This window comes from Pangasianodon hypophthalmus, chromosome 2 (genome assembly GCF_027358585.1).
Source record: "Pangasianodon hypophthalmus isolate fPanHyp1 chromosome 2, fPanHyp1.pri, whole genome shotgun sequence".
In the NCBI taxonomy this organism is placed as follows: Eukaryota; Metazoa; Chordata; class Actinopteri; order Siluriformes; family Pangasiidae; genus Pangasianodon; species Pangasianodon hypophthalmus.
Window position 1 is genome coordinate 11,414,900 of NC_069711.1, and position 14,461 is coordinate 11,429,360.

Below are 14,461 nucleotides of genomic sequence, written 5' to 3' on the forward strand. Positions count from 1 at the left end.
CATAATGAAGGCAAAAATAAGAAGCAACTGCGACAGTCAAAGTCTCCAGAAGAACTGTGGCTGGTTCTCAGTAACACTTACAGCTCATTTCCTTATAAAACTGCACAAATCGTACCTGAGACTGCTAATTTCTTTTTAAAGCGAAGGATCGTCACACCAAATATTGACTTTGTTTCATTTATTACTGTTTACTGCTATTTATAGTATTTTTTTAATGTAGAAACATTTAATTTCATTATTTTTGAAGGCATCTTTGCTCTACAGCATTTCTTATATAGATAGATAGATAGATAGATAGATAGATAGATAGATATAAAAACATGCACACTTGAAGAGGTCTCCTCACATGCAGTGCCTGTTGTTTTGATTGTTGACTTTAGCTCTTTTCTGTATGAATGGATTAAGTTATTTGCATGTGAATTAATCTACTCAGTATTCCAGCTATTCTTTATTCATGATTATACGAGACCATTTTGGGAACTTGGTTGAACACCCATTTAGAGCAAGTGAAAAAAATCCAGTTTATGACAATAGTTTTAAATACTACAGTACATTTGATTACATTGGTGGTCACGATATTGGACTTTAAGCACAGTGTGGGGTTAGCAGTACCATTTTAGTGAGGGTGGGTTTTTTTTTTTGTTTGTTTGTTTGTTTTTTGGCCTTTTTCTTTTACTTTTCACAGACCTGGCAACCCTGCCGCTGGGTTCACGCCTGACGTTTGCGCTGTTGTCAGCAGCTTGCAAGTCACCAAGGCGGCTCGCTTTTGCTGCTCGTTCGTTTCTTTTCAAACTGGAAATTCTGTAACAAAAAAATATCAGATACTCGGTAGGATTGTGTTTTATTTATCTGTGTGGCAATGGCCGACCCGAAGTACGCCAACCTGCCGGGCATCGTAAGTTCCTGTAATTCATATAGCATGCTAGCGACAGTCAGTCAGAAGCTAGTTAGCTAAACAGTGTTAGCGCTCGCTGCTAGCTGTAGTGTTATGCGGTTTCTTTCTTTCTTTCAATTTTATTTTTCTAATGAAATGCTCTCTTAAAATAACACATTGTTTTGGAGATTATTTTACAGACATTATTTGGCTAATGGCTGATAAAGGTAAGGAGATAGGTAGCCAAGTGAACTCGTAAACACAACACCCAAAAAGCCGGCTAACGTTCATTATCATATTATCATCTTTAGCTATTAATACAAACAAGACGGCTAGCTAGAGAAGTGATGGACCAGTCCTGTCATTTACCAGCATGATGTTATAGCGAAGTGTGCATGAACATGTTTACACCCAGCTATGGAATGTTAGATATCTAGGAGTTGTTGATGTTACACATAAGCTAGTTAGCATGATGATTCATTTTAAGCGTTGTTTTATTGCACTGGCTTGGGAGGGAGGGAGGGAGGGACAACGTCAGCACTGGTGCTTAAGTTTACAACAACAACAACAACAGCAACAACAAAAAATGAAACGAAATCCGTCAGTTCATTACTGTGAATATTGTGAATGTGTGTGTAGCAGTTGTCCTGTTCTCCATCCATTTTGTAGAAGCGCCTCTTCTTTAGAGGGCGTCGGCCTCCAGTGTCCAGGACGCGCTTCATGCTCAGCTCTTTCTCCTGCACTGAGACGCGTGTGTTGAGGCAGTGTGTTTATCCTGAAGGTTTACACACTGCCTCAGGAGGAAGGTTTGTGTTGCTGCATTAACAGAATGCGCTCATGTGTCCGCAGGCCTCTAACGAGCCGGATGTGTATGAGACCAGCGACCTGCCCGAGGACGATCAGGCGCAGTTTGAGTCGGTGAGTGGCTCCACACACGGCCTTTTCACTCTGCATTTTTTGGGGGGAGAAGTAACTGGATTTTTGAGAATGAAATCATTGTTTTTTTGTGTGAGGTGAGCATCCTGACCAATGACTCTATCTATACAAAAGAAAAGTTTGTATTCTTATACAACAAAATTAAAAAGACAAAGAAATTAATTTTAGGCCGACATGCAGGAGTGGACTAGCCATAAGGAAATTCTGTGTGGGCTGTTTTTTGTTTCTCTCTCTCTCTCTCTCGCTCTCTCGCTCTCTCTCTCTCTCTCATTTTCTCTATCACTCACTCACTCACTCTGTCACTCTCTCTCACTCAATCACTCACTCACTTTCTCTCTCGCCCTCACTCTCTTGCACTCAATCTCTCTCTTCCTCGCTCTCACCCGCTCTCTCTCTCTCTTTCTCTCTCGCGCTCTCTCTCAGTGTATCCTGTTTATTTTTTTTTTTTATTTTGTTGGGATTTATTTCATTTTTAAATACAATGTAAAGGTATTTCTTTCCTTTTATATCCAAAATTTATGGGGAGTGCAAACTTTTGCACTCTATACATGCAGTCTTTGAACCTGTCCTTTACGGATGAGTCTTGATGTGGGTTTCTGATCACACATTACCCAAAGCAGAAAAAAAAAAAATTAGCAAAATAAAGTAAGCCAACCTTGCCATATCAAAAGTTCACCACTGTGCTGTTAACATATTGATTGCTTGTGCATATAAGATATTATTATTATTATTATTATTATTATTATATAACATTACTGATCAAGGGGGAATTAGAGCAATTACATATAGCATATAACATACTGTAATAATTAGTTGTAATTACTATGTTTTATCAGTTTTGTGCATCTCAAGATCTTTGAACAGTTTTATTAAAGCTGTGCTAATTACTGACACACTATTAACATAATAGTGCTTTACTTTCCCTGTCACAACACCTTCCCTCCCTGTTATGATCCACTTCGGACACTAGTTTGTGCAAGTAAGAGGTCGTCCTTTTTCTCCAGCAATATCTGCATGGGTTGGAATCTTGCTCCCTTTCTCCTTGGTTCCAATCAGGAACAATCATATTCCTAGAGCTGTGGGACTTTCTGATTTTTTTTTTTCTGATTTGGCATCTGTCTTGATTTGATAAATTTTTCTTAATGTACGCATGGGATAGAATTGAACCATTAATGGGCTGGACTGGAGGACGTCCCATAAAGCCACCAAAATTTTCCTACCCTAACAATTTGGAGATATTTTCATACAGACATGGTAGATCGAGATCATACTAGCTGTATCCTAAATCTCAGACCAAATGCTTTTGACAGAGTATGAAATAGAGAGTGCTTGTATGCACACGTATTGCTTTAATGGACTGTCACTCCTTTTCCACCAACACAGTTCTGATCTTGATCTTGCAGCTGGTGTTGGTTTCCAACGGGTCAAGCGCCAATGCATTACACAATCAAATGTGAGTTTTGTAATAATAAGAAAGATTATAATAATTATAATATTATATTATATTATTATTATTAGTATGTAATAATAATAATTAAAGTAATAATGTGAAAGATTTACTTTTCGGCTTTGAGAATTTAATTCACCATCAACAGTAAAATTCTTCAGTGCCACAAAAATCCACCAAAATATCACCACAGACAATTGTGCATAAGATTAAAGATCTTTTTCAGGGGTGGACAAATGATAAATTCAAATGATAAATTCCAGTGTGCTGCTCAGTCCCATGTTTTGGATGCCTAGAAACTAATTGACCAGGTTAAAAAGTGGTAGCTAATGTAAAGTCATAATGTATGGCAAGCTAGCTAGTTAAGATGAAACAAATGGATCATTATCCACTTTTTTGGATCATTATCCAATGTAGCATAGCATCATGTTTGCCGCCTTAACAGAAAGTCAGCAAGTTGTTGATTAAAGTTTTGCTATGAGCTGTGTTCTATCCCTGCATTGCTCATAAACACTATTATGTGTACCATCTTTATTTTCTCTTGACAGGTGACTGTAGTGTAGTAAGTCGGAGAATAATATGATTGCTTTGCCTTAAGCTAATGTGTGTAGTGGCTTTGGGATTTCGGAAGCATGTTTCTTTAGTTTCAGCTTCAAGGTGTGTTGCATCCTTGTGGAGTGCATTTAGTTTAAACATATCAAATGGAAAGTTTAGTTTTGTGAGCCAACTATGTATACCAACTAATAGCCCGGATACTAAATGTGCTTGTGCCAGATGCTTGAGCTAGTGATTTGTCCACCCCTTTGTTTATTTTTTTAAATTATTTAAGTGTGTAGCTGCTCAACTTTTTGCAAACAATAGCAACATAAATCTCATTTTAATTTGTTGCAGTCTCTACTAATATGGTTTCTTCCTTCCAGCTTTGATTCACTGTATTAATTTTCAGTTTTCAGCACTGTTTTAACATTATTTTTCCAACCCTCCCACAATGGTATTTACAGAGCAGTCATTTGAATAACATCAGCTCCTTGAGTGACCATGGACACAAAATAACACCGGCCTTCAGTGTTTGATGCACCTCGTTGTTGGTTTGAGACCAGTAAAGTGCAATGTTTTGACTCTGGAACCGGACCAGTTGTTCTGGCAGAAAACTGTGTTGGAAAAGTGTGGAACAGTTCCAAATTAGGCACCAGCACCCGTGTGGGCACCTTATCAGTAGAAAAGGGACAAAGTAACTGCTGTGTGCCTCCAGTGTGAGCTCCGTATGTGTGGAACATCTGCTGTTTCTCTGATCTGAAGGAGAAGGTGCTTCAGCCCGTTCATCCTTCACCTTCAGGCTGAGACAGAAACTCTCTTGCACAGCTGTCTGAATCTCTTGTCGCCTAACCTACATCGACCACAACATGCGACCCCTGTTGTCCCGCTCTAACTCAGTCCAGCCTATGACTTGCAGTGTTGTCTAAAAATTTAGCATAAACTCAAACACAGCTTTGCTGTGAGAAACTGGTGGAATGCTTGTCTTATGGCCTTGTGGGGTAGGGAACGAGAGAAAGGATGATTGAACAGACAGCACAGCGGATGCTTACAACAACCAGCCCTCTTATTTTGCCTTTGCCACCAGCTCCTGTTGTGCATGTCATGTGATAACCACATTAATATGTCTCTCTCTTTCTCTTGCTCTTTCCTTATATCTCTCTCTCCCACTATTCTTTGTGTCTTGCTCCTCCTTTACTTCTACCCCTCTAACTCTCTTTGGGAACCCAAGGAGCTGGTAAGAGCTTATGTGATTCCCCCTAACATCTAACATCACTCCTCCCATCTAATCAAAATCAACCCCTTGTCTGTTTTAAATGGACTTTGTGTTTGACTGAGTGTTTGCCTGGTTGTGCATTTTCTTGTCAATATAATACTGTTTAAGAATCCAGTGCTTACTAGGCGGCATAGCACATAAACGCTGCTTTACCTGGGAGCTGACTGAAAGCAAAGCCAAAACCCATATAACATCTTTACAGCTATACTCTTCCAGTAGCACATCAGTGATTTTTCTCTAAGCCATCTGAAATGTGTGTGTGATTCTAATTGCTGACTTTAGTGGGTGTATGAAACTGGATCCAGTAAGCCATTTAAGTTAGTTTAAAAACTCAGGCATGGGAATTTATAGAATTAGTTTTAAAAAACTAACTAACTAAAATTAGAGGCAGTTAATAAAATCCAAGAATCCAGTTTTGTATTTTGCCCGCATCTTGTCTTTGTCAAATTGTGTGTGGTGTGTGTGTGTGTGTGTGTTTGAGGGAGAGAATAACATTGAATTTGAAGTTGAAATCAACAAATCAATCCTTTGTGATTATTACACTTTTAGATCATTTTAGCCTGGCAAACTGATCAGGTTTGCAGTTCTATAGTGATTCTAAGGCTTAATGTACACTAGGCTAGTGTGATATAATGATATCATCCCTACATGATATTACACTGCCACAATATCCAGTGACGTTTATCGCCAATTACATTATATTACCAGATCAACAACCTGTTTTTGTAGGAGCTCTGTAAAAACACCAGAGCTATCTGAGCTATCACTCGAAAATACACCTAATACATCTACTTCTTTTTTTTTTTTTTTTTTAAATTTGCATTGTCCTGCTCAACACTCACACAGCATCACCATCAAAAATTTTGGTTATGGACATTAGACAACTAATTTGCAAAGATTTTTGTTGAAATGTGCTGTGTTTTTTTTTTTTTTTTTTTTGACTGTTTACTACGCATTACTGAAGAGTGGCTTAAAAATCCACCATCCTGGATGATTAAATCGTTTTTTCATGAAATTTTATAAAGAAAATATTGCAAGTAGGGAAAATATCTCACATGCCAAGTACACATTTAATTTTGTTACTTTTTCTGCAGTACTTTAATAATCATCACTGTGACCTTTCTGCCTTAATTTCTCAAAAACATTGCATGTACAAATTGTTTTAAAAGCCTGCATGTGTTATACTGTATGTGTTATGTTCTTTAGACCTTTTTACATCTGACATTAAAAAGAAAACTGCTTGTGTAAGAATATTAATCTTGGTTGAATGTAAACCAGGAATAGTATAGTTTAAAACATAAAAACTGCCTGAACATTACTGGAACAGTTAGCATGCATATAATTTAAATGCTAGTTGTAACTACAAGCAGGTGATAGTGCTTTTGGCAATTTAATTTCAGGTGTAAAAAGCAGCCTCAGATGTTCCTACTTGTAAAACAGCGGTTAACATGTTTTCCTCATCCCTCTAACAGGAAGAGCTGTGTAGTGACAGTGTGGAGCGGATTGTTGTCAATCCCAACGCTGCTTATGACAAGTTCAAAGACAAGCGTGTCGGCACTAAGGGCCTCGGTGAGCACAGCGACTGCAGGATGTCCATATTTGATTTGTTATATGCAATGTTAAATGTTCCTTTTCTGGGTCTCATTGCTGTGACCTGAATATTTACAGACTTCTCGGACCGCATCAGCAAGAGTCGCAGAGTGGGTTATGAGTCTGGAGACTATGAGCTTGTGAGTTCTACCTCAGGATCACTGTTAGGCATATACCAATTGAAATGTTTTTTTTTTAATGAGTCGCTTCCTCTTTCTGTCTATCCCTCTCTAGCTGGGTGAAGGGTGTGGGGTTAAGGAGACTCCTCAGCAGAAGTACCAGCGGCTCGTTAATGAGATTCAGGAGCTCACAGAGGAAGTGGAACATATTCAGGTTAGGGATCAGTACACACAGACACTCTCTTTTTATCCTCTTTTTTTTTTTCTTATTTCAGCTATTTTAACTTTAGGTGAGTCATCATTTTGTTACTAATACTCCTGAGTCAGGAACCAGGATATTAAAGCCAGAAATAATATCTGCTAATTTATTAAGACCATTAAATACAAACACTTAGACCAATCAAGGAATGAAATAGTTTCCTACATATTAAATTCTGAGTAATCAGTCTACGCTACTTGGTTCTATCAGTAGAACAAAAATGCTAGCAACTAAGAGATGTTACACAGCTTAGTTGCACATTGTAAAATACACCGTAAATACATAAAATAATTGTGCACAAAATGCCTGGATCATTAATGTGACTTGGTACAACAAAGTGTTATATAAATATAATATTTTTATTTTCCTCTAAGCCTAACAAATTTAGAAGGACACATTTTGAATTTTTTTGAATTTCATTTAAGTGCTGAAAGGGATAGTTTCCAAAAATGAAAATTCTGTCATCAATTACTCATCCTCATGTCGTTCCAAAGCCATAAGACTTTTGTTCTTTTTCGGAACGCAAATAAAGATATTTTTATACGCGAAAGCGGACGTTCTAACGATGCAACTGGACCCGGAAGCACTGCACTGTTTACAGCAGAGGAAGAGGGATGCAGTATGCAAGCACATACTGCATTCATTCTGTTCGTTACATTCTAAGTTGATTTTGCATTTCCTGGATGCCAGAACCTTGAGAAACTTCCTCTGCTGTAAACAGTGTAGTGCTTCTGGGTCCGGTTGTATCGCGATAATGTCGGCTCTCGCCTCAACACAGCACGTATGTGTCATGGTTCTCTCGTCAACGCGTGTCGGAGATCTATGCGGAAGTGAAGATATTTTGTGACTAAAGACTTAATTTTAGTTTTTTTGCACACACAAAGCATTCGTATCACTCCATAAAATTGGGATTAAACCACTGGAGACACTTGGATTTTTTTTTTTTAACTTTTACGATGCCTTTAAGAACTTTTCAGAGGTTGAAAGTTTTGGTTACATGGACTGTCAATGGAGGGACAGAAATCTACCAGGTTTCATTAAAAATATCTTCATTTGTGTTCTGAAGATGAGCAAAAGTCTTATGGGTTTGGAACAACATGAGGGTGAGTATTTGATAACAGAATTTTCATTTTTGGGCAAACTATCCTTTTATGTGATCAGGACACTTGCTCTTAATTGCTGGCATTTTTATTCTACTGATAGAACCAAGTAGTATAGCATGCTTATTCAGTGCTAGGCTACCTGGTTTAGCATTTAAGGCACCAGTATTCATATACTGAAATCAGGATTCAGGTATTTGTAATGTCATATGTCAACAAGAATCAGTGAGGGAAAATATAAAAAAGAAAAGCTCTGACAATATTTTTTTGCAGAGAGTAGCACTGTCCTGTTGTACAAGTTACAGGTATAGATTGTAACTAAAATGTCCCTGAAGCTTGAAACATTTATTTGATTGTTTCAATTCACTGTTTTAGTAAATATAGCTGAACATGGAAATATCCGTTCTGATCTAAAGATTAACATAAACACAAACTGCCACTGTGATCATATTAAGTTTGTTACTGTAGTGAAAGTTTCCCACATCATGCCCACAAATATAAACATGGCTGTACCCTTTTAGACTCTAGCAGTTAAAATTTTCTCAAAGTTTAAATTTTAACTGACACCAGAGAGCACACAGGCTGAAATATTTAGCTGACATGCAGCAAAGCTTTTGCTCTGCATTTTTTTTTTTTTAATTATTATTTGTTTTCATTATTTCTCTGTATTACATTTGTCAAACACAAACATTTGTGGCACTACCAACAACAGGAACATTTAGTTTTAGTGGAAAATAATACCTGATTAAGCCATATGAAATACTTCTTTTCCCCATCTTGTAGCAGCTAACTGAATATCTGTTCAATAATTCTTTCAGTTATCTGAATAATAAAATTAAGCAGAAGGCACATACCTATGCCAGGCCCCGAAGAGCTTGTTGTACCAGTGAACTATCCTTCCCCTGCAACACTGAATGATCAGTATGTAGAAAAAATATAACCACTGCTTTCACTGAATATTCAGCAGAGACCTGTTTTAAACATTACACCTTTATAAATCCTGTATTTTCATTTTGCCGGATACTGCAGCTGTGAGTCAGTCACTTCTTTTTTCAAGTGCTAAAGAGGTAGCCAAGGAGTTCAGTGGCTAGAGTAACAAAGATGACATCTGAACATGTACAGCCAGCTTTCCAGAGATTCCTCTCTTGTTTTAGGACTACACTTAATCTGTGTTCATAGCACATTATAACAGGAATATAATAGGAATAGGAAGGTGTTCAGAAACCCAGACCATTTTGAATGTACTATAAGTAGCTATACGTTAAGATAAGTGACTGGACTTGTGATATAATCTGGAAATAATTAAGGCCTTCACATGAGTTGTGAAACATTGTCAGCATTGTGTCCCTTGACTGGATCTTTCTGATCATGGAGCTCCTTAATTTATTTTTTGGATAGGGTGAGGTGGAGTGCTTAACAATTATCGCACTGTGTGTGTGTGTGTTTGTTTTCAGACCAGTGCTAAAGAGAGCAGTGCAGAGGAGCGCTTAACGCCAGTGGTTCTGGCTCAGCAGGCGGCCCAGCTCAAACAGCAGCTGGTCTCAGCCCATCTGGACTCATTGCTGGGCCCAAACGCCCACATTAACTTGGCTGACCCAGATGGAGCTCTTGCAAAGTAAGGAACAGTGGAGATGGTCTGTAATGAGACTATGGCTCTGCGTAGATGACACGTTTTTTTTGCTGATATTGGATCAATGTTCTCTGTACAGTGTGTCCTTTCAGCCAATGGTGCAAGATGAGCTAAACTCCTCCCAAATCAAAGATATTCTTAACAACCATGAGAACAGTACAGAGTGTTCCTGAAGTGTTGAGAGAGAGTAAAAGAAATGGAGTGCATGAAACACACACACAATTTCTGTTTTATTAAATACAATCACTGTGTGTGTTAGGCGGTTGATGACTCAGCTCGAGGTGGCTCGGGGTGTGCGTAGCAGTGCTGGGGTGGAGGGGAAATCAGCAGCACCCAAGGGCCCAGATGGAGTTGTGCTGTATGAACTCCACAGCCGGCCTGAACATGAGAAGTTCACAGAGTCTGCCAAGGTACAGTGTATTTTTCTAAACTTAGTTTCCTCATTCTTGTGAAGCTTATTTGGGACAAATTTCCAGTAAGTAAGTAATTACAGGTACTGATCTTTTCCTCTGTCTGTGTATCTTTAGATAGCAGAGATGGAGAGGAGGTTGGCGGACCTGGAGACTGCAGTAGGTTCTGGATTAGACAAGCGGGTGCGTTAATTTGCCAACACTTTCTCATTGTCCTCAGTCAGATGAAAGTTATGTTTGTAATAATCATCCAGCTTAAATCTAGGAACAACTTTGTGTTTCCTTGGAATTATATAGAGTAGTGGCATCTACTGTTTTTATGGATCAGAGGAACATATTTGTGTGATGGCCTGGGAAAATCCTTCACATGGTGAAATTTTGGAATTTTCTGCACTTACTGCTAGGCTTTCCTGAACTGAAATATATTTTTCTTTTGCATGTCTCAGCCACATCTAAAATTATAGCATTTTAAAATCTGGTCAGAAAGTGAAAATTGCATTTAAAGAATCCATTCAGACTCTTGGCCAAGTGTATTGTGGACATTTTGACAGCACCACCTGTTTACAAACTGAGTTGATCAGGCTCAAGTACTTTTTTCTGTGGCAACTAGCCTGACATTCACTGTGTGAATAAATAAAATCTTAAACCTAACTCTTGGGCTCATTACCTAACATGACCTAACATTGTGGGACGGCCTAGGCAAGACTGAAGAGTAAAGACATTTCCACATTGTTTTGGGGAAATAGGTTTATGGTGTCTAATGGATTTTCCCAGATCATCAGACATTTAGCTAATATCTGCATGCAGTTGTGCTTGCCCAATTTTGGTTATGACTGTATCACTGTGTGAAGTTGTGAGGGCTTATGAGGGGTGGAGGTTTGTGGTGACTACAGTAGCAGTCTTGTGTTTTGGTTGTGTGTACTGCAGGGTCCTCTCAGTGCTGGTCTTCAGGGAACCAGTCTAATGGTGAGTATCATACTGTTACACCAGTCGTGATGTGCTTGACTGCTTGTCTGTTCCACTCCATGTTCTTGACATTTTTTCTGTCTCTGTAGGAGACTATGGAGCTGCTGCAGGCTCGAGTCAGTGCTCTGGATGCTGCCACTCTGGACCAGGTTGAAGCCAGACTGCAGGTAACCATGACTACAGCGAGTGATTTACCTCAAGTTCAGTTGTTAAAGGCCTTCTGGCATTTAAGCTTGCCTACTGAGAATAAGAAACAGACAGAAGGTTTTGGCAACAGTTACAGTAACACCGTAGTACTACAGCAGATCTCAGAATGACAGTCATTATCAGTTTTGCGTATTATACATTAGTATGCTGATCTTTAGGCAAATGTAAACGGAAGCCCTCTTTTGAATCTTTTTATTATGTGTATGCTCCAGGAACTAAGAGACAGTGTTGCTTTTTACTTTGCAGAGTGTTTTGGGGAAGATGAATGAAATAGCCAAACACAAGGCAGCAATTGAAGATGCTGAAACACAAAACAAGGTGGGTTTACATTCTCACTCAGCATTTGTTTGTGATGTAAATGAGAAATTGTCTGCTAAAATACATGAAAGTATAAACCTATTAGTGTTTGGGCACGTGTGCACTGAACGTAGTAACTGGAACATCACTCTCCCTCGTGTTGCTTGCCGGTCACCTAAACGGTCAGCTGCTGCTTTATTTGCTAGTGTGAATGCAGGGTAATCTGTGTGGTGGAGAAGGCCATAGTACAACTAGTCTTATGAAATGTTCCTTTGTGAGTAGCTTGTAATATTTTTCTACCAGAGAGGACAAAGTTCCAAACTCTTACATCCCGTAGCTCTAAGTACACAGTATATCGTATACTGTGTAGCACACCAATGGACATGCAGCTTATGACTAAACTAAAGCTCAAAAATGCTCCTATTATTCATGTAGCCAGCATCTTTTCTACATGTGTAAATTATTTATCTTTTTTATAGAACAATTAAGTTCAACAGAAAGAAATGATTTTTTTTTATTGCACTGTATGCAATGTAGAATCATGTAACCAACTGTGGATCTTATTCAAGTGCAAATGTTTAGTGTCATCCAGTGGCGCAGAAGTAAAGGTATTCCGTATCCTGTTCTCAGTTTGTGTCTCAGCTTAAAAGTTTAAAACTGACTACTTCTCTGTACGTGTTTGTAAAGGACACCTTGTAATTGCTGTTCCATATTTACTATTTATGAAGCTTAGACACATGTTTAGAGTGGAATTAAAGTGTTTTAAGGTTATTAGGGGGGACTTTTTGCTGATAATTATATTGTTGGTGCTTGTCTGGTTTGTGCTTCATTTAGGTGGCACAGCTGTATGATATGGTGCAGAAGTGGGATGCCATGGCAACATCCCTCCCTCAGGTGGTCCAGAGACTGATCGCTGTTAAAGAGCTACATGAGCAAGGTAACATCTCTCTCTTGGATTCTACGTGGTACTATGCCAATAATGCTTTAGCAAAAGGGACTTGAGTTCCAGTCGTTGATGGTGATTGAAACAATTATATGGATTTTTGGATGCTTTAAGATTCTAAAAGGTTGTTCATTAAATCACTAAGCGTTATTATCAGACTTCAGTTCGGTTAACATGTTTTTCTATTCCCTTGAGTTTATTGTTTCCCTCATGATGTTGTACCTCTAAAGCATGAAGGCCCATTAAGTTCGTCTGCTGTTTAAGTAAGGAATAAAACACGATGGGGCATGCTGTTATAGGAATATAATCAACAATTTTGATATTGAGCATTGATCATTTTTCTTAAAGTTAAGAAGACAAAAAATGCATCTCATCTCTCTACAGTGGCTGACAACTTACTGACCATTCCAAAGCTGACATTGGAGACTGTTAAAAGTCTCCTCACAGAATGCTTCACCATATAAATGATTGTTATCCTTTGTTAAATAGCTGTTTTTTTTTTTTTTTTAAATCCTTCTGTTATTAACCGCCACACAAGTTCCTGTGTATGAGCTGTTACTATAGAAACAATAACATACAGAGTGGAATAGAGTGGAACCATAATGTGGACCTGAGAATGTATATGTGATAGTAAAATAGTTGAAAGTAGGAGGTGGAAATAATGCACATTTTGAACTGGTGTAAGTGCATTCTAAATAAATAATTTGCAAAGCCTACATGCCAGTGTTACTGTTGGTGTTTAATTTTAATGGGTTTGTGGTCTAAAATGTCACGCTGGCATGACAACTAAATTCCACACATTTGGCCTGTGTTAAACTGCTAGTATGACTTTTTTCACGCTTGTTTGTGAGAGGAAGTACCTTTGTGTTTCTAAGCAGTGTATGTGTGTTTTTCTCAGCCATGCAGTTTGGGCAGCTGCTGGCCCATCTGGACACCACACAGCAGATGATCAACAACGCACTGAAGGACAACAGCACACTGCTCACACAGGTACTCACAGGGTTACTCTCTTTTGTATTTAGTGACAAGTTTCTCATATGGCTTTTCTGTTCTAATGTGCCTTTATTCTGTTTCTATGTTTAGGTGCAGCAGACCATGAAAGAGAACTTGGTTTCAGTTGAAGAGAATTTTGCTGCTTTGGACCAGAGGATGAAGAAACTCTCAAAATAAGATTTTTTTTTTCCCCTTGAATGAGCAATTAAGAGAGAGAGATTGAGGGATGTGGAAGATGATCATTTCATACATTTAAATTCTGTGCTTCTTCCTTTAAACATTTTCCTTTATTTCCTTGGAAATAAAGTTTAAAAGAATGGTGTAGTTGAAGGTTATGACCAAATGCCCTTTTACACTACAAAAACTTAGTGACATTTACACCTCTGCTGTTCCTGTCTCTGGAGATAGGTATGTATCTCCTCATATCTGAATCACTTGCCTAAATTCCACTCCCAACTACTGATGGGGTTTTTAAAGAATGAATTCCAGATTGATGATTTTCCTGCCACTTTAACTCAGCTTGAAAGACTGAACTTAATGTTTTTGTGTTGTAGATGTTTCTGACCCAAGGACTAAATTACATGTTTAAACATTAGTTCACTCTTCTGTGAACAGCAGTCCATGAATAAAATGTACACATGAGGAGAGCCACTGCCTCTGGCCAGTGTTTATAGGAGGATGTTTGCTCATTGAGTCAGAAATCATACTGTATTTATACATCTGGGAGTACCTTTACCTAATCACTCTCAGTTGCTTGTAACTGATTGTATTATGACCAAGATGGATCAGCACAGGTTACTCTGCTTTTGTCATATGCATAAACTGTTTAAAATATTGTCTTTCTCCAGATGTGAGAATAAACTAAACATGCTTTGAGAAG

The 14,461-nt window shown here is 38.3% G+C and overlaps 1 protein-coding gene across 1 annotated transcript; it reads left to right on the top strand.

The window, feature by feature from the left end:
* The first annotated feature begins 699 nt into the window (after positions 1–699).
* dctn2 (dynactin 2 (p50)) lies at positions 700–14,460 on the top strand. Its single transcript, XM_026919922.3, has 14 exons — positions 700–895; positions 1,724–1,792; positions 6,540–6,636; positions 6,736–6,797; positions 6,892–6,990; positions 9,590–9,750; positions 10,025–10,175; positions 10,293–10,358; positions 11,103–11,141; positions 11,231–11,308; positions 11,595–11,666; positions 12,480–12,582; positions 13,487–13,578; positions 13,672–14,460. Exons 1-14 carry the CDS (start codon positions 860–862, stop codon positions 13,756–13,758), a joined length of 1,212 nt encoding a protein of 403 aa, XP_026775723.1. The 5' UTR covers positions 700–859; the 3' UTR covers positions 13,759–14,460.
* The last annotated feature ends 1 nt before the right edge of the window (position 14,461 follows it).